Here is a 19,679-nt window from a genome sequence, read left to right as displayed (position 1 = left end):
TGGGGCTGGGGAAAGGGCAGGAAATAATTTCTCTGCTTGGGGTTTATACTGCACTTAGCACAGAGGAATTTGATAAATGGCAGGGCCTTATTGGCTGCCCTGCACTAAGGGATAAATGCTGTGACTGAAGGAAAGCTTGCTGGACAAAGTGCAGGTGTGCAGGAGTGCTTTGGCATTTGCCTGCTGGTAATGAAATCAGCAGAAACCTGTTGGGCTTTAGGAGCCAACAGAGGCAGAGCTGCTGCTGTCCAGAGACCTCTTGTCTCAAATTGCTGTTCAGAAAGTGGAAGGACATATGCACAGGCAGTGTGAAGTTGTATCATATGTGATGTAATCTTTAATAGCTAATTTCTGCTAGTTCAAAAGGAAAGCTGGTTGGATCTGGGTAGTTGGGCTGTTTCATTCAAAACAGCTCTCTCAAGCACAGCTAATTCCAGCATGCTGAGAAGTTGGTGTCTGCAGAGCTGGCTGCTTGTCAGGGAGGAAGGGGGGATGGCTCAGGGTCAGTGACTGGTGCTGGAGCTTTGCCAGAAGGTAATTGCTGTAGATCCTTCTGTGCAAGTTAGGCTTTGACTTGGGCTTAGTCATAAAATCCTCTTTGGGGAAGAGGGACAGAAGAACTAAAGCATCTGCAGTGAACTCGATCATAATTGTATATGTAGAATGCTCTGAAGAATTTTCTATTGTGTTTTGTTGCAGCTGAAAGTAAAAGTTTCCACAGAAGTGGGGATTACTAATGTAGATCTTTCTACCGTGGATAAAGATCAGAGCATTGCACCAAAAACAACCAGGTAAAACGGCATGGGGTGTGTGATCCTGGAAGGGCAGCCCTGACTCTAGACTAGAGCCTTGGTTTCTCTGAGCACCAGGCCTTCTCTTGGAAGATCATCTCAGTTCTGTCTGGTTTTTTTCCTCCTAGCGTAGCTTACCCAGCCAAAGCCAAGGGCTCATTCACTGCTGACAGCCATCAGAACTTTGCTCTATCCTTCCAGCTGATAGATGTGAACAGTGGAGCTGAACTCACCCCTCACCAGGTTAGGACAATTTTTGTCGTTGCTGTGTTACCAAGATGTTCCATTATGAAGCATCTGAGGTGACAGTTGCTCTTGAAAAGATTTGATAGGTTTTGAGAAGCCTTATGTTTCTGACATGTACTGTGCAGATCACTGATCTCACTAGATGGAAGATTCACTTCATTTGTTTTGTCTGTCTGTTAAATGAAACCTCTCCTGGCTCTGGTATTGTGTGGTATTTAACTCCACATTGAGTGCACATAGCCTGCACTATAAAAGCACACTTCTGATTTTTTTTTAATGTAGATTGCTGACTGAAAAGTCCTTGAATGTTACAATCTCCCTTGCAGACTTTTGTTCGACTTCACAACCAGAAGACTGGCCAGGAGGTGGTGTTTGTTGCAGAACCAGACAGCAAAAATGTGTACAAATTTGAACTGGATACCTCTGAAAGAAAGACTGAATTTGACTCTGCCTCTGGGACCTACACTCTTTACCTGATCATTGGAGATGCCACTCTGGAAAATCCAATCCTTTGGAATGTGGTATGTAGCTGGAAGTGGGGTCATGTGGTTTTGTCATTACTGGCAGTCTAACAGGAGGGCATGGTACAGGCTTGGAAGCAAAAAGCTCAAATGTTTTGTTATTTTTAGTGAACCAGAATCCTTTTGGCCATTTATGGGCTCTGAGGTTTGCTGTTAATTGCAAGTTTTAAGTAAACATCAAAGCAAGGCAGAAATTAACATTATTTCATGGTGTGATGGTACAGAAACTTTAGAGGGTTTATGGATTTGATTGCAATTTCACAACAGGTTTTCAAGGTTTAACCTCTCTTTTTTCTCTGCTGGAAATAAGTCCAATTCCCAGTGATAGGGAATGGCATTACTACCCCTGTTTAGGAGAAGTTGCTTCTTAAAAAATCTGGTGTCTTTTTATCCATTTCCATTAAAAATTATGTAAATTATAGATTGTCAGAGAAGGAAATAGAGCACAGTAATGGAATAGGCTTTATACATTTAGATCTAAATGCATGAAGCTGCACAATTTCATTTCAGGCTGATGTTGTGATCACATTCCCAGAAGAGGATGCACCATCCACAGTCCAGTCCAAGAACCTCTTTGTTCCCAAACCTGAAATCCAGGTACAGTCAAGATTATATGTGGAGATGAGAGCTTAGTATTATGTGTTCTCATCATAATTTATTTGTAAGTAATGTCATTAAAGAAAGACCAGAGTTACTGCTTAATGGAAAGAAATTTGTTGGAATTCTCTGGTGTATGAATAAAAAAAGCTGTGTGCTCTACCTATGAGAGAGCAACTGGTGTCAGTGGAAAGACTCAAACATGAAAATTTGGCCAGTTAAGCACCACAGAAAGGTGGTGTTTCATTCCATGTGGGCTGATGTCAAGCTAACAAGTGCTTCTGTGAGTGCAAGGAAGAGTTAACTGTGCAAGAAATCAAACGTGCAGAGACTGCAGTAGGCATTGCTTTAAAGAGTCAGCCTTTGCCTTAAGAAGAATGGCTCTCATGCAGAGGAAGCCCTGAGAGCAGCACCAGGGCTGCAGCTGGTCACCTGGGGAACAGAGGGGCTGCTCTGTTGGAACACTCCTCCTCACGAGTTGGTTTTGTTTGTTTGCAGCACCTGTTCAGGGAACCTGAGAAGAGGCCTCCCACAGTGGTGTCCAACACTTTCACAGCCCTGGTTCTCTCCCCGCTGCTTTTGCTGCTCATCTTGGTGAGTGAACTGGGTCACAGAAGAAGAACACTTCTCCCCACCCAGTCCAGAGTCACTTAGGAGGTTGGACAGCTCAACTTCTTGCTGAAACTCTTGGTTACTCGTGATTGGCACAGCAGTGCTGGAGTCACATCTAGCAGATGTCAGTGCAGAGCATTGGTCTGGTTTGGTTTTTTGAGGTTATAGTCAAAGCAGAATAACACTGCTGCCAGGTTGAAGTAGGTGGATGAGTTTCTTCAGTGTGCTTCAGCTAAAAATGGTGAATAACAGTGGGCAGATTAAGTTATAATAACATTAGACTTCCACAGGAAAAAGGCAATTATTCTGCCTCGCATGTAATAAATCCATCACAAAATCAGTGTTACTTAATCCTATCAGATTGAATTCCCATTTATGGGCATTTGAGTGTCTGTAGTTGAAACATCCACTGCTACTCACTGTATCATCAGGTCAGTGCTTTGAACTTAATGCAATAAAAAATTTCACTAAGACAAGTTAAATTATTCCTTATTTAGAAGATGAAACTGATTCCAGTGGTAATTTCCCATTAGCCAGTCTCAGTGAAAGCTGGCATTCAGGCAGTCGTGTCCTGTGGTCTATGGAGTTCACAATATACAAGTTGATGACACTTCAATGAAAAGACTCACTGTTGCTGCTCCTCTTTTCCACCCTTCATGCCTTTATCTTTTGTAGTCAAAAATTAAAAGTGCTGCTATGAGCAAACATCTGGTATCTATAGCTGTTCTTTGGATGAGGTCGAAAAAAGCATTGCCTTCTTTTTTTTTAATCAAAATTAATTCAACTGGGTAGAAATAGCACTGTCTATTTCTTTTTCACTGTTTAAATTTGGAGCAGTCCTTTCTCATCAGTTTAAGATATTTGAGGAACTGCATTAGGGCAGTCAGAAGTAGGAGGAAAAATTTCCACTAAAGGAGCTCAACAATGCTTCCTTTAGCAAAACTATTGTCTCCTCTTGCAGATGTAAACAAGTGCTTCTGTAGAGAGTACACTGGATTCACTGAATATCTTAAACAGGCTTAGAAGATGTTGAAGCTTAAAATAAAAGCTTGTGATTACAAGGCTGTTTAACTTCAAATTTGTTTCTTTTCCTTTTTAGTGGATCAAGATAGGTGCCAACATTTCCAACTTCAGCTTTGCTCCCAGCACCATTGTTTTTCACTTGGGACATGCTGGTAAGTGTCAGAGGCTTTCTGCTGTGTTTGACCTCCTCACCTGGGAGTTACAGATGAGAGCCTCTGGTTAATGGGCTCGTGGTCTATTAACTCTAATGACATAACAGCATAACATTTGTTCTCTTGTTTCCATCTGCCTTCCTGCTTTTCATGATTGTTAATATGGTGATAAACCTGTTTTGGCCATCAGCTTATAACAGCTGTCATTATCTGGGCCCCTCTCTCACTCCATTTATCTGTACTTAATAGTACTTCTTATTTCCAGAGGTCACACTTTCTTTATTGCATGTTTATCCTCTGAGAGTGGGGAGGTTCTGTGGGGATTGAGACTTGCAGTACTCTCAAAAGTGAAAGGCTATGTCTTTTCTTTAAAGCTTTTCCCATAAAAGCATTCCTGTTTTTTTGGCTGAACCAAATTTTTTCATCAATTTCATTGTGTCCTTGGTTACACAGTTATTTACTGTCTTGGTAGAATTTCAAAAACATAGCAGGTTGGGAGCACATTGAATCTATTGATTTCCAAATGTCACTATGTTTTTCAGTCCAAGTCAGTTTCCTTGGAAGCTTTATAAAGCTGTAAGCCCTTCCAGATGTGTGAGGTTAATGTCCTCTATTGAAATCCAGAGTATCCTCCTCTTTTTAATAGCCCTTAATGTCTATAATATGTCCATAATTCTGCTGCAGGAGGGTTGGTTGCAAGCTGTCAGTGTCACATTTTCTTCCCAGAATGGGGACCCAGATGTCTTCATTCCCTGGCAATAATGTGTGGTCTTTAGAGCTGCCATTCAGATCTTCAGAGATGAGATAGGAGCCAAATGCTTAGGCCTGGCAGTACTACAGTTGTTCTGAGGATGATAAATGGTTGATCTTTGAAATGCAGTTTCAGCCATAACCTCTTGTATTTTTTAATTTTTTTTTTATTTTTCCCCAGCAATGTTGGGACTCATGTATGTCTACTGGACTCAGCTCAACATGTTCCAGACTCTGAAGTACTTGGCCATTTTGGGTGGCATCACATTCCTGGCAGGCAACAGGATGCTGGCTCAGAAAGCTGTGAAGCGGTAAGGGGGGGACAGAGCTTCACCATCAGTGGGGAGGTCACAGGCTGCTGCTGGGTGTCACTGACCACTGCTTTGGGCTCTTGGACCTTGTATGTGGCTCAGCCCCACTTTCCTGCCTCTTGAACTGGGCAGGGCAGTGAGGGGCTGTCCCCAGGGACAGCTGTCTCCTGCAGAGAGAATTGGCCATGTGGCATGTGCTGAAGGAAGCTCTTAGGAAAGTGTTAGATTGTGGAAGCCACTATAAATGTAGGAGAGGCCCTACTATTTGGGAGCTCTGCTTGTGATAAAGGATTTAAGAGGAAGGTAAGGTGGGAGTAAATTACTGCTGTGTTCCTCTAGCTAAGGGGAGATTGTAGAGGAAAGGGAAGCAGCTGCTTATCTGCTGTGCAGCAGCAGGCAAGAGACAACAAACTAGCAAACCCAGGGAAAATTCTCCTCGGTATTAGGGATACAGCATTCCTTTCTGTACTGGCATTGGATTCATTCTGCACACTTGTCTTCTGCCACACAGTGTCTCATGGCTGCCTTGGTGTGGGCAGCCAGCATTTTGCTGACCCAAACTGCCAGGTCTTGGTTAGAGGTCACACCATTCCCTCTCCTTCACTTCTACCACGCACAGTTTCCATGTGAGACTTAAGCTTCTGTACTAATGTAGCATTTGACTTTGAAGGTGATTTTACTGACCTGCTTTGCCATCACACCTGTGCTTTCCTTACTTTCCCCTTTTTGGATGCCTACCTGCATAGATATCCCTGGGGTCTCACCTTTTTGATTACACTCTATTAAAACCAGGACAAGACCAATAAAAAAATACATAAGAATATAATTTTCAGGAAGGTTGCATTGATTTATTTTCTTTAAAACATCTCTACATTTGTGACTGTGTCAAGGAGGATGATTAATGTAATTAATTATTTTCATGCTGTCCTCCCAGCTTTCCCAGCCTTGCTCCCTCAGATGTCCAGCCCTCTCCACTGTGGCATTTTATTGTGTTAGCATAGCTTCCTATGGGAATTTTGTTGCCCCTGGGGCTGTTATGTCCTTTAATAATGTTTCCTTTTTCCATCCAAAGAGTAATGAGACGTTGTTATTAAGTGCAGATTGCCTAGGATAAAAAAAAAAAATACAATGAAGCCAATTTCTAAGTGTCTTGGCTCAACCAGGGCTTCTGTTAGCACATAAATGCAGGTGGTTGGTTCCTGCTTCAAACCCCTGCAGGAGGTGTCCGTGTGCTTTTTCACTGTAAATTACACGGAGCTGCAACTACAATGGCAAATTTGAAAGTAAAACTTCTCTCTGAGGCTAAAGTTAAACCTTTTGTACATGACTTTAAAGTTCAAAAAGACATCTTCTTGTGAAGGCACTGCCTGCCTGTCTCAGATGCTGAAGTGCAGTGACAATTAACCAGATTGCACTTTGAGGCAAAGCTGTGGAGGCCAGCAGCAGGCGTGGGAAGGAGAGGGAAGGGGCTGTCTGTATAAACCATCTTGTTACAGAAGTTACCAGAAGGCCTGGTTTTGCTTTTTGCATTTCTGTCACTGGTTCCTGACAGGGTTGCTTTCTTCCTTCCTGTCTTCTCTGAACCTTTCTCCCTCTCTCCTTTTGGCAGGATCGCTGCAGAGCAGAGCAGTAGGTTGGCAAAGTATAGAACGCTGCGGTAAAAGGGGGTTTGCTAGTGACCAGCTCTTCAGGAAGTAAGGGCCTTTTGGATTTTGCCTTTCCCTGGGCATGTTCCTGTTTCATTTCACCTCATCACTCACTCCTTTGGCAAAAAAAAATATGAGCTGAAGCTGCTTACCCCAACATTGCTTATTGGGCTTTAAAATCAGTCCTTGGGTGTCCTGGCTGCAGCTGGGTTGGCATATTAGCAGTACATGTTCTCTGAGACTAAATTGCATTTGTGTATTTCCTTAATTGTCTGAAGTGTGTATGGTGATATGTGCACATGTAAATATGCTGTTGTGGGTATCAAGCAGCTCTCAGGTGATGGAATAAAACAATATTATTACTCCTGTAAGTAAGTTGTTAGTAACGTTGACTGGAGGAGACCATGATGAAAGTGGCTGATACTGGGTCTGTTCCCACCCTGCTGCTGGTAATATCTATCCCTACCTGCAATTTTCTGGAAGTTCACTCTGCCTGCTGAATTACATCCTCCTTTGGGCTGGTGAGAGCTCTGTGCAGTAGAGCCAGGTCAGCACCACTTCTCTCAGCTGAGAACACGACCCAGTCTGGGGTCACCCTCCCATTACACTGAACTGGCCATGCTGGCTCAGGCAGCAGTGCCAGCCCTCTCCATTCCATACAGTCCCGTGCTGGGTCTCCATTGCCATTTGCCAGAAGAAAGCCCTTTGTTTCCTTTCATTCCAAGAGGTAAGGTCCCAGTTTGCTCTGTGCATGCTGGTGTAGGAGGCAGGACTGCCCAGTTCTGAGTGTGTGGGCTTCATTCCTTGTTCAGTGCACTGGTTTACTGTGGGGAAGAGGGAGAGTTTCTGAGATGGGTCCTGTGATGACACTAATCACTGTACAATGTGCTGCACAGGTACATCTGAGCATCTGCTTCCTCTCACATCCACAGTCAGTGCTCCAGGCACATGGGGAGCTGAATGGAGCTCAGGTTTTGTGGTGCAAATCAAAACCAGCACTGGGAGGTTGTGCCACACAAATTATGTGCACTGTGGTGAGATCTCCTGTCTATAAATCAGGGAGTGTGCAGGATGGTTGCATGGAAATTTGGCATAGTGTCCCTCAGAAAAACACTCTTTTTCTGTCTTTTCTCTCCCTGGAATGTTTAGAGGTACCTGAGCACAGAACAAGCAAGTTACTGGAGAGAAACTGGAGGTGGCTGTCACTTGTCTCTTTAGGTGACTGCTGTGTTTGCTGTTCAGGCTCCTGGATGCTTCTCTTTAACATCACTTTGGGCCAGTGGTTTGCAGCTTTTTAGTGGCCTGTTACCTAGTGCCTCATGAATGTGTTCTCCACAGCCTGCATGTTTCCTGTTTCTCAGGCTGGTATTTTAACTCCTTCATTTCTTACAGGCTGTAAGTAATCCTAGAAGATCATGGAATCACAGACTGGTTTGAGTTGGAAGGGATCTTAAGGTCCTCTAGTTCCAACCCCTGTGCCATAGGCTGGGACACCAAACACTAGACCAGGTTACTTAGGGCCACATCCACCCTGGCCTTCAACAAATTCCAGAGATGGAGCATCAACAGCTTCTCTGGGCAACCTCTGCCAGTGCCTCACCACATTCCGAGTTAAAATTTCTCCCTCACATCTAATCTAGACCTGCCCTCTTTCAGTTTAAAACCCCTGCCCCATCTGCCTGTATTAAGCATCTCTCTCACTCTTTTTCATAAATCCCCTTCAAGTCCTGCATAGCCACAGTGAGGCCTCCCTGGGCCTTCTCCAGGCTGAGCATCCCCAACTCCCCCAGCCTTGCCTCAGAGCAGAGGGGCTCCAGCTCTCAGAGCATGTCTGTGGCCCTAAGATCTTGTAAATAATTTAATATCTATGAACCTTAAGTTAGATTTTGCTGCCATGTGCAGTCACAAACATTTTTCCCCATTGCTGAGTTTTCTGAGGCCCCAGCTATGTCAGTTGAGAGTGTCATGCTGTGTGTGCCTGTGTCTGCCATCATGGAAGGCAAAAGGACCCCCAAAAGTTGGGTTTGATGTGCTAACCCTGCTTGATTTTCTTGGGGGGATGAAGATCTTTGTGTTAGCAAGGACCAACGATTCCCAGCAGATGGTAAAAGGAGTAATTAAGGTACTTGCAAGCTTTGCCCTCGGCCTGGGTTTTTTTTGTTTGTTTTTGTAATTTCATAGGCACATTCATCCCTTTTGCACCAGAAATTAATCTTCCTTTTCTCTCATGCTCCTTGAATTCCATCCCCCATTCCAGAGCAGTAGTTGTTTATCACTCAAATAAGCTGCTTTGGGGAAGTTTGTCCAACGAGCTTCCTTTCAGAGTGAATGAGGGGTCTGGGGACACTTGTACAGGTAAGTGCGTTGTTGCCTGGAAGAGTTAATTTTTTTAATTTTTCTTTCCAGGACACACTAGTACCAGAAGAATTGAAGAAATGTGGAAAAACAAAGCAAATTCCTTCAGAACAGAAGCGAATAAATAACAGAAGAAGGAAGTCAGAAGATAATTCTTTTTTATATATTAAGTCAAAAGGGTGCCAGTTAAACTGTTTTTAAAATCTTTGTTTTCATCGTTGTGTTCATGCTACCGGAGTGCTTTTCATATGAATCTGGAAAATCTTTTCTTCCCTGGGTCCTCTCCCCTTCTCCCAGGACGTTTGAATTTCCTTTTGAGAAAAAGGAAGAAGAGAATACAAATCTGCTTTTCCCCAGCTGCCCTTTCCTCATCCAAAAGATTTGTGAATAAAGAGGAAAGAACGGTCCTGAGTGTTGTGTTTTGGCTGTCTCAGAGGCGGTGATGGAAGCTGGGTTCACTTGACAATGTAAAGAGCAGTTTCTGGTGGCTAATTCTGTGTGTGAGTCATTGCTGAGTGTGAAGCTTCCTGTTCTTTCATGTCCTTTCACTGGTGGCTGTGTTTATTGAGGGGGACTCCCCTCCTGCCTGTCCCTTGGGTGAGGCTGTGGCTGCCCCTCTCCACTAAAGGCTGTCTGTGCCACCAGGCTGTGCCCAGCTGCTCTGGGACTTTGGGGCCAGGCCCTTGTGGGGAGCCAGCTGTGGTGCTGGGTCTGACCTGGCAGCTTTGGGGGTCCTGTGGGGGCTTCACTTTCTTTCCAGCCTCTGCCTGTAACCTCACTCCACGAATTTGGAGGTTGATGCCTCTGGTCTTCTATGAAACCAAAAGCCAGGCATCTGCTGATTACCATGTGGCCATATCTGAGTTACTCAAACTCTTTAATTTCCCACCTAATTACTCCCTTCAGGACCACCAAGCAGTGCTGAGGCAGCAGATTTGGGTATTACTGAAGGACTTCACAGATAGTAATTACCAAAGGCCTAAATCTCCTGATGAGCAACTTTCACATGGAAAACTGAACAGTTGCTCCCTCCCCTGCTCCTGTTCATCCTGTGTCAAGGGTAGTTGCTTTAAAGGCCTTTTGGCAAAGGAACCTTATCAAATGTCTTCTGCAAATCCAGGAAAATTACATCAGCAAGCAAGCACGTGGATAAAGGGTGTGGAGCTGAATCCTCCAAAGCATTTCATGTGTGAGATGTGACCCTCACTTTATTAAATCCACCTTCTCTCTTCCCCATGCTGTTGCTCACACTTAGCTCACTGTTTCCTGTTCTTTGTAGCAGTTCCTACCTGCTTGTTCAGTGTAAACATCAGCATGGTCCCACAGAGGTTTAATGAACTTCTTTGACCTCCTCTGCACTGCTTCAAACACCAGATCTCAGGCTGCATTCAAGTCCTCTGGGACTTAAGGAGTTTCAGACAAGAAATAATAAGCTACTAATCATAGTCATTTACTCTGAGATGGTTTTTTTTTTTTTTACCCTCATATGTTCTTACTGCTCATGTAGCAGCTTTGTTTTGTAACTAATTCCTTCTGCTGATGCTTTGTGCTAGGGCAGAACCTTTCCTGTTCCTGTAGAGGTGCAGCATTTTATCCAAGGAGAGCACAGATGCAAAAAGAAAACCATGGAGTGCCCCTGTGATGTATCTTCTCTAAGCTATGTGTGTTGCTATTGATTTTTCTACTTCCTTGGGTGGTATGCATGGTTTTATTATTTTGATCTTTTATTCCTCAGATATTTTTATTTGCTTTATTTGTTTTTATATTTAATCTCACAGAGTTTGAGCATTTGTTTCCTCATTTTGAAGCAAACTGAACTTCCAAAGGAGTCTCTTTTATTCCAAATAGCTGTACTCACCCACTCATTTAATGACACAGACTTAATCACCCAAGGACTTTCTGAAATGTTTCTGAGAGGTCTTTGATTTTATTGGCAGTATCCAATCCAGTGTTTGCCTTTTATTGCACTTAACAGAGCTTAAATTATTTTTGCTGCTATGTCTGCTTCCTACTTTAGTGATCTTCATTTTTTGTAATTCCTTTCCTTGGAGTAAGACCTAATGGCTTTGAGTGTGTTGTTACAGAACAGGTTTACAAACCCATTTTGAACGAGGCTACTCAGGTGATTGTTCTTTTGTGTATTTCTGCACTGTGAAGCAGAAGGATGTCTCTGACAGCTGCCTGCCCATGGAAGGGTAGCAGTAATCCATCAGTGCCCCTGCTGCTGTCACAGCTTCACTGATCTCCCTCAGCATCCTCTCAGTGTTTCCCATCCTACTATAATACTGTAATACTTCCCTAATGCTGCAATTGTCAAACCTGAACAAGGAGGCTGCAACAGGTAGGGATTTGGTGCAAGGATGAAATAATTTCCATGCAGACTGGAGCCTCCTAGCCTAAAGCATGGCACCTGAGGAAAAATAAGATGGTAACTACAAGGAATTGTTGGAGTGCAAGGAAGGAAGATTTCATAGATAGGCATTTACACACATTCATATATCATCATATATCATTGTGTTTCCAGCCTGATGGTGTTACTGGAGCTGGTGCCTTTGTTAACCCAGTTTTGAGTCATCCTTGGTGCACTTTACAACTGTCTTTGAGGAGCATCTTCATTCTGGGCCCAGAATCAAGAAACTAAGGTCTCAACAAAAGAGCCATTTTGACCTGCTGTTGGACAGGTTTATTTAGAACGACTCTTGTTTCCTGCTGCTGATGGGCAAGCAGACCCCATCATGCTGTTATTTACATTTCTGAAGACATAATTATTACACAAGCGACAGGGACAGTGGGGTGAGAGGGAGGAAGAAGATGCATGAGATCACTGGGCTAATACCTTACTCCTTTTAAAACATTTACAGTTGTAGCTGTAGCCAGGAGGGAGTTCAGAGCCAGGGGCTGGCACTCAGCAGAACATTGAGTGGGACAGTGAGAGCCCAATCTGATGCACAGGGATCTCCTTTAGCTCTGGCAGAGCTGTAACTACACTGAGCATTTCAGAGCTCGTTCTGCTGCCAGGCAGCAGCAGCCCAGGGCAAGGTTTGCAATGAAGGGGAGATGTGTGGGTTCATGTCTCACCTCACCCTGATCCTTGCTGTGTGTGGTTGTGCCATCAGCATCAATTTGGAGGACGCTGTAATCAATTTACAAAGTTGCCTAAAGGTGCATTTTGGTGGCCTCATATTTATTAATCAGGCCCTCAAACAGAAAGATTACTTGGCAGAAATTTTGCTACACTTGGTGATTTGAAACCTTAATTAGTAAACAGAATATCCCCAGGATTACAAGTGTATCACATATTTTAGTCTCTGTGTAAAGCAGCCTGAGGTTAAACCACAAAGGTGGGGGTTTTTTTTCCTGATTTAGTACAGAGCAGTATTTCAAGAGGGGAGTTAAATTGTAAGGACTGGAGTAAATTTAGTGCTTCAGCACTGCATTCCTTTGATCAGATCTGAGGAGTGTATGCATCAGTTTCCAGCTGCTCACATCTGGGAGTGTCTTCACTGCCATGAAGGGCTCACTGTACAGTTTGGTCCATGAGCTCTGAATTATTCTAGACAGAAAGACGAGGAAAAGAGAATTACCAGAAAACTTCATAAGAAATTCACAGAAATTTTTTCATCCTTTGGAGGCTTTTCCTGACTGACCTTATTTGTGGAAAGATAACCAAGTCAAGCATGTCAAGAGAGATGCTGGAATATTATGGTCTCCCAGCTGAATCCATAGGTGTGATTTATGTAAAGTTCTGGTCTTCCCTCTGTTCCCCAGCCCCTCTTTTGTTCAGTGTGCACACTGATCTGTCCACACTCCTTTATATTGTGCTGGCAGGATTGGACAGCCTTAATTTCTGTGGGCAGTAAGATGAGGTTGCTTTACACAGGACAACTGATCAAGTAAAGGTATTCCCAAGGATGGACAGTTTGCTGGCTCTCATTCCCCCAGGGCTGTCAAGATTTAGAGCATAATTCAAGTTCCAGCTGGCTGTTTTCAGGAGTGAGGGATACAGAAAACAGTAAAATTTCCTCTGCTGTCCAGTGCAGGGAAAACCTGACATGTCCCAGGGACCCTAGAGACAGGTTCTGCTGCTGTAGGAAGACTTTTTTCTGCCTTTAGCCTGGCCTGGACACTCAAGCACTCTGTCTCAGCTTTGCAAGGCTGCTTTGGGTTGCTGCAAGCCTCTTCCCACGAGCACTTCACAGTGGTCTGTCTGTTCAAACTAGCAGGGTTTTGGATACTTGATAATATTGATTGGGAGTTTTTTCGCCCTTAAATTACAGCAAGCACCTTCTTCATGGACAGCAGTGGGAGCTGGCATTGCTGAAGGAGAACCTTCAAACCTTGAGCAGTGCAGCAGCAGTGAGTAATGCACAGGATTGAGCAGGGAATGGTACTCACCAGAGATGGAAAAGGGAGAAGTATTTACATGAGCTTAGCCAGGGTGCTGGGAAAGCCTTCTAGCTGACTGCTGTCCATGTCCTGAGGCCTGTCAAGGAAGAGGACAGGGATGGTGTAACTAGGATTAAGAGAACAATTCTCTTTTCTGCTACTATTTCACTGGATTATGAGGTTTAGAAGGCAGCAGTGATGTGCTTCTGTCTGTGGTGCAGGCTGGCTCAGGACAGGCTGTTCTTATCTGCACCCTGCTTGGGGTCAGCCTTATCCTTTCCCTGACTGCTCCTGAAATGACACTTCATCCAGAGCTTCAGTCAGCCAGCAATAGGGACCTGGAGTGTTCCTGCAGTGAGCAGAGGATGAAGTGATTCCCACCCACCTTTGGCTCTGCAGGATGGCTCCCAGGAAGTCCCTCAGTACCATCTGCTGGTGGTACTGGCTGTCCATCAGGATGCTGTCAGACTGGCGCCTGGTCAGGAACTCCTGCACCCCTTCCCCGGGGCTGCTCTCACTGCTTCTGCCGGGTGAAGATGAGAAACTTCTTTGTTTCTGAGATGCTTTTTTGTCCTTCACTCAAAGTTTGGCTCAGGCTGAGCAGCACAGAAATGGAGCCTGCTGGGACTGAGCCTAAAGCCATTCTGCTTAATTTCAGCAAGGAATTGGTCACTGTGTTTGCTCCTTTGTTAGAAGATGGATTGGGCTGGCTTGCATCTGACCAGTTGGTCATGTTTAGTGGCAGTCAGTGATCTAACCAGCCAAGGGGAATGGAGAGGCTGCTTTCTGTGTTCAAACCAGGCCAGGGATAAAAAATCCCTACCAGTAAAGGATCATTGCAACTATTATCTGCAAATATTATTACTTGTTGGTACTGCAGCAGAACTCTCAGCTGATCTGATGCTTACAGCCTTGGAGGAAAAGATTAATTAGGCTGCTTAATGATAACTGTGATTAGGGATATCCAAGACTGTAGGGATGCAGGATGCCCTTTGGGATGTGGAACAGCAGGAGAGATTGGCTCTGTTGCAGTGAAAGGCAGCTATTTCTGCCAGGTGCATGGAAAACACTGCCCAGGGTAATAAAATAGCAGCCCTAGGAGAGCAGGGTGCTGGGGCTTACCCGAGCCTCTTGCCAATGATGGTCTGTAGGAATTTTCGGGCAGAAATCTGCCCCAGGAATTTCCGGTAGTTGTCAGTGAATATGGCATCAGCATGGCGCTGCATCCTGGAGGGAAAGGAAGCACAGTGTGCTCTCTGAGCTGTCACTGAACCCTCCAGTGAGAAATTACCCAACATCCAGGTGTCACAGTGCTGATATCAGGGCAGGTAACCACAGCAAACACATTCTAGGTTTGGACTGCATTAGTGTTGGGGGGTAAAAGGATTTGAGGGAGCTCAGTCCTGACATGGAGGCAGCAGGGAAAATAAAATACCTAGGGCAAAGCTGGGCTGGGATATTCCTGTGCTCCATCCCCTCCTGGGGGGGCTGTGTCTGGGACAGGGTGACAGGAGCCTCCAGCAGATCTCTAGCCTGTGGTTAGACCAGGCTCCAGAAAATCCACAGGTAAATCACAAATTGACCAATCACTTGGCTGGTCCCAGTGTTCTAAGGATGAGTCCTCTGTGCTGACAGAAATAATCATCCTCTATCTCCAGGCAGAGGTAGAAAGGAGAGGCTCTAGCACACCTGCTCAGTGGGAAACTCTGTTTCCTGCAGGAGCCCTGATCCTGGGAGCCTGTCCCTGTCAGTGTGTCCTTGCTGGTGGAGGACAGCAGGACATGGCTCTGCACATGGGTGATGGTTTGGGACTAACAGAGCTGCCAGGCTGCTCGGGGGCTGGGGGCAGACTGTAACCAGCACACTCTGCAGCTGCAGCGCTGACAGGTGAGCTACAAACCTGTTCTCAGTGGGGTCTGTGAACAAACCCTCCTCCTCCTGCTCCTCTGCCAGGGGGCTATGGCTCTGCAATGAGCTGCTGTGCTGCAGCTGGAAGCTCATGGCCTTGCCAGCAACTGGCCCTGGGCTGTACCTGCAAGAGAAACCCCAGGCATACTGTGAGATGTGTTCAGAGGCCAGCTGGGCCTTCTTAACCATTGCTCCCTTCTCTCCTGCTTTTTCTCTCTCCTTTTGTCATCCCATCTTAGCAGTAACACAAGTGCTGTCTGTCACTCTCACTCTCCCCAGCTAGAAACTGCCCTGAAGCTCTTCCAGCAGTTAAAGGATGGTTTATAGAGCTGCCCCAAACACACACTCCCCTTGCTGAGCTCCCAGCATCCTTGAGCTAAATCCCAGTGTTTCTGGTATCATTGTGACATGGCTTTGGCACAAGGCTAAAGCATTTCCTATGAGACATTGCAAATCCCCATTAGAGAAGCCACAGCTCAATTTTGGGCTTCTGTTGATTTGTAGAGGTACAAAGCAGTTTTGCAGCTTCTAAGACCCAGCAAGGAAATACTTGAAATATTAATAGGTATCTGTAGATTTCATGTGCTAGAATATCTGCAGTTCTGACTTCAGTGCAGGTGCCCTGCAGCCACAAAGTTTTTGTCAGTGTTTGAGCTGGAGGTGCTGCCTGCTCTGGAGATTGCCACATTTCCCTTTACAAAACCCAGCATTCAATTCTAAACCCAACTGTTTAGGCTAGAATGTTCCATCTGGTGCCTGCCTTCTTTGGAAATCACCCCTAGGCTAGCAGTGTATCCAAAAAATTAAGATAGGGCAAATAAATAGGCTTAGAAACACATTTAGAGTTCATCTGGCTTTCAGAAGTGCTGGCAACTTTGTTTTGGCACCTGGTCCTTTTGCACAAGGTCAGAGATGAGGCAGAGTGAGAGTGTGCATAAAGCACTCAGCACTTACCTGAGAGCTGGGTAGAGAGGAGAGGAGATGGAGCAGGTGACTAAATGCAGGAACAGGAGCAGGGTGGCCTTATCCAGCATTTTCCACCCCTTGGAGTCACCTAAAATGCAGAGCAGCCTGAGTCAGGGCAGTGAGGTGCTCTGGGCCAGGAGTGTCACCTTTGTGCTCTCAGTCCCTTTGCTCATTTCTCAGCACAAAGGGACTGGAAACGTGCCTCTGTGTTTGTGATGAGATGTCTTGGTCTTTCCCATGGAGGGCAGCTCCTGGGGGCAGTGGCTGTGTGATCACCCTGCCTTGGGGTGGGGAGGCAGGGCTGATCAGGGTTTGGTGCTGTGGGACCCCTCACTGACCTGTCCCACTGCTGTGGCTGGAGGAGAGCTCTCTCTTGGGCTGGTGTGAGCCCCAGGAACCCCTGAAGGGCTGTAAAATCACCTGGATGGGGGCAGCAGTTTGGCAGGGACGTGAAAGGAGCCCTGGGACCTCTCCTGTCCCACTCTCCTGGGGATGTCTGCTCACCTGGCTGTACATGGGACATGTCTGCTCACCTGGCTGTACCTGCAGGGCACAGCTCTGTGCCTGGCAGCTCACTGGGCTGCCTCGCTGGCTGTCCAGAGACTGGGGAGAAATGGAGAAATGCAAATAAAATCCCTGGGCAGAGGTGTAATACTGGCACAGAGGTAACCCTGGCAAAGCCATTTATCAAATGCAAGCGCTGAGCACAAAAACACAAAACACAAACTGTTCCTTCGGCGGAGAGGGGGTGGAGACAGGACTGGACTGAAATGTATGAAATATATCTGTATGATATATATGTATGAAATACATCTGAGCACCGGTTTTGGTGCAAGGTGAGCTGGGCTGAGCCGTGTGTGCAGCCCTGCCTGCCGAGCCTCGTGTCCCCGGCTTGGCTGAAGAGCTGAGGATGACTCAGGCCAGAGTCACCCCAGGTCAGCCACCCTCGGGGGCTGAATTTCTCGCTTTTGTCCTTGCAAGCGAGCAACAGGAGGAAGGTATTTCAGTGAATGCTGCTCTTCCCGAGCTTCCATTGAAAGCGACTGATCTTTTGCTCAAAGAAGATTCTTTAAGAATATGGATAGGAGCCTTTAAAATACCAAGTTTCCCTGTTCCCTATCTTTTTTTACACAAGAAAAGATCAGAAAGGCGTTTGATCTCTCTAAGAGGGGGGGGAAAAAAAGCCTCTTCCAAATGTATAACGATACTTCCTTATAAAAGGAGCAGCTTCCAGATGGAAAGGGTTTGCTTGGACTTCTGATCGCTCAAGTGAACTTTCAAGCAGTGGGTTTTACTGATGGGGGGGGACAGAGAGGATTTCTGATGGAAAACATCATCAGTGAGCTCTCTTTCCTTTCCTGCTTGGACAGAACAGGTCAGCACAGAGAGAGGGGCTGATTAAGGACCTGTGGTCTCACAAGAGGCTCTGATGTTGACACCGGGGAAGTCAATAACAGAATTAGTGGCAGTGTCAGAAGTGCTCGGACAGACATGGGAAAAGGTGTCACTCTAAGAAATAGGATTTCTTATCACAAAGTCATGCTCAGCCAGTCTCTTGTTTCCTGTTACTCGTGCTCCCAGATGGGACCAGCAGCTTCCCCAGCATTTCCCCTGGGAATAGCACAGTAGCTCCTGCAAAGCTCCTTTTGCTCATGGGTGGCATCTCCTACCTCCTGCTCTATTACAGAATCACTTTGGTCCCTCAAAAAGCCGAGGACTGCTTAAAGGAAGGAAAAAGGACTTTAGTAGACATACAAGACTTCTGCTTTTAGAACAAATCACCTGCTTCCCTTTCTTTTTTCACTTTTTCTTTTGAATTTGGAAAAACATGATGCTTCTGTGCCTCTTCCCTAAATATCTTCAAGTAAATTCCAAGTCAGATCTTTCTAGATAGAGGAAATTATCTAAGGCATCTATCAGTGGGTATCAGCAGACTGTGGCCCCAGCATCTATAGAAAATGCCAATCAGGAGATTTAATCAGCATTAGAGAAGCTTCTGTGTGAGCTGAGAAGTTAAGTGCCAATGTATATGAAACCCTAGCCCAAATTTGTCTGCATCCCCTTCCTAGGACACAGCCCTGATTATCACTTTCTTTCTGTCTCTGGCTTCTCTTCTTTAAATGTTGAATTTTTCTCTAGAATTGCTTTTTGAACATTTGAGATCCTTTTTTTTCGTTTTGTTTTGTTTTCTAATTTCTCTACTATTAGTTTCCTTGCAATTATTTTTTTGTTTGTTTCTGGCTTTGTGCTTCTTCCCCTCTTCTGCTTTGTCTTCTCTCCCTTAGCTACAGCCTGCTTCCATATTTTTGGGTATGTTTTTCTCCCTTTTTCACTCAGGAATAAATCAGAAATGAAAGTCCTACATCCCTTCCCAGATGTGCCTGTTACTTCAGAGGAGAAACTGGGAAATTGAAGTGTCACCCTGTGTGCAGGCAGCTTGACAGCTCTACAAAACATTGTCACCTTCGAAATTCTCCTGAGGTGAGGGACACCTTCACTTTCCATTCTGGCAGCATGTGAAAAAATGATTAATAAATAAATCTCCCTTAAGATGAAGAGCTTTTAGCACCATTCCAGCAGACGAAGTGCAATAGCTTTGTTCCATCCTGTGCAGTGGGAACAGCAGCATTGTGACAGTGATGTTGGAGGGCTGGGTAACTACCTCTTGCCATTTCTGAAACCTCAACCTGAGCAGTCTTCAAAATACCTCTGTGTAGATGAAATGAGGCTTTTGCCATGCCTGCTGTTTTATAAAGCTGAAACTTTTATACCCTGAAATGCTGCATTAGAAAAGCAGAAATCTTTTTAAGTGCTTCCCTGTGCCTCATCGTGGCTGGCTTTGCATTACCTGTAACACATGTTTGTGCTTCTCCTCACACTTAGGTTTGGCTCAAACACAGTTTCATTGCTGGGTGAGTAAAACACCGTTCATTTGCCATGGTAAAAGAAACTCACATCAACACAGCAAAAGAGAAAAACTGTGCTCCAGCTAGCAATCACCTAACATGTTCTATAAAGCTCATCTGTAGTATAATTCAGTTGGTTTGCATTTATGATGTAGTTCAATTGTTGTTTCATTCTATAACTTGGTACAAAAACATTGGTACAAACCTCGATACAATACAAAGGCACCTGGCGAAGCTCACTCCTGATACCAGCTTTGATTGCATTTCAGTGGAATTTAATTATCTCCAACTTCCAAACAGACATTATCTCGTTAAATGCACAGAGAGAGGCTCCCACTTACCGTTCCTGGAGAAAACAAGCGTGTCCTAGATCAGCTCCTGCCCAGCTGTTCCTTCCCCTGTTGCAAATCCAACTTCTCCTGTGGAGCTGCCCCTCTGAGCCCGCTGGGTGCCGGACCCGCAGTGGGGCTGAGCAGGGAGGGCACTCCCGGACCTCCCCCGTGTCCTCT

At 45.3% G+C, this 19,679-nt stretch overlaps 2 protein-coding genes across 4 annotated transcripts in view; one reads left to right on the top strand and one right to left on the bottom strand.

The window, feature by feature from the left end:
• The window catches only part of RPN2 (ribophorin II), a 19,250-nt gene extending 9,840 nt beyond the window's left edge, over window positions 1–9,410 (top strand). The window contains exons 10-18 of one of the 2 annotated variants that reach the window (XM_088175048.1): window positions 700–791; window positions 920–1,034; window positions 1,364–1,558; window positions 2,069–2,155; window positions 2,654–2,749; window positions 3,867–3,942; window positions 4,874–5,003; window positions 6,613–6,697; window positions 9,056–9,410. In XM_088175048.1, coding sequence (XP_088031174.1) covers window positions 700–791; window positions 920–1,034; window positions 1,364–1,558; window positions 2,069–2,155; window positions 2,654–2,749; window positions 3,867–3,942; window positions 4,874–5,003; window positions 6,613–6,664 — 843 coding nt within the window. In that variant the 3' untranslated portion in view covers window positions 6,665–6,697; window positions 9,056–9,410. The remainder of the gene's footprint in view (window positions 1–699; window positions 792–919; window positions 1,035–1,363; window positions 1,559–2,068; window positions 2,156–2,653; window positions 2,750–3,866; window positions 3,943–4,873; window positions 5,004–6,612; window positions 6,698–9,055) is intronic. The other variant, XM_014884026.2, reaches the window with a different exon arrangement.
• Window positions 5,979–19,679, bottom strand: GHRH (growth hormone releasing hormone). Of its 2 annotated transcripts, none has more exons than XM_088175049.1 (7): window positions 19,512–19,679; window positions 16,253–16,352; window positions 15,291–15,422; window positions 14,513–14,617; window positions 13,776–13,913; window positions 13,400–13,487; window positions 5,979–6,108 (listed from the first exon to the last, which is right to left on the bottom strand). In XM_088175049.1, the coding sequence occupies exons 2-6, from the start codon at window positions 16,330–16,332 to the stop codon at window positions 13,424–13,426; spliced, it is 519 nt and encodes a 172-aa protein (XP_088031175.1). In that variant the 5' UTR covers window positions 16,333–16,352; window positions 19,512–19,679; the 3' UTR covers window positions 5,979–6,108; window positions 13,400–13,423. The 2 variants fall into 2 exon arrangements, with proteins under 2 accessions (XP_088031175.1, XP_014739501.1); XM_014884015.2 differs by lacking the exon at window positions 5,979–6,108 and adding an exon at window positions 11,673–12,557.

Source organism: Sturnus vulgaris, chromosome 17 (assembly GCF_052056855.1).
Source record: "Sturnus vulgaris isolate bStuVul1 chromosome 17, bStuVul1.hap1, whole genome shotgun sequence".
NCBI lineage: Eukaryota > Metazoa > Chordata > Aves > Passeriformes > Sturnidae > Sturnus > Sturnus vulgaris.
The sequence above is the reverse complement of the archived record's forward strand: the minus strand, read 5'-3'. Positions and strand labels throughout refer to the sequence as shown.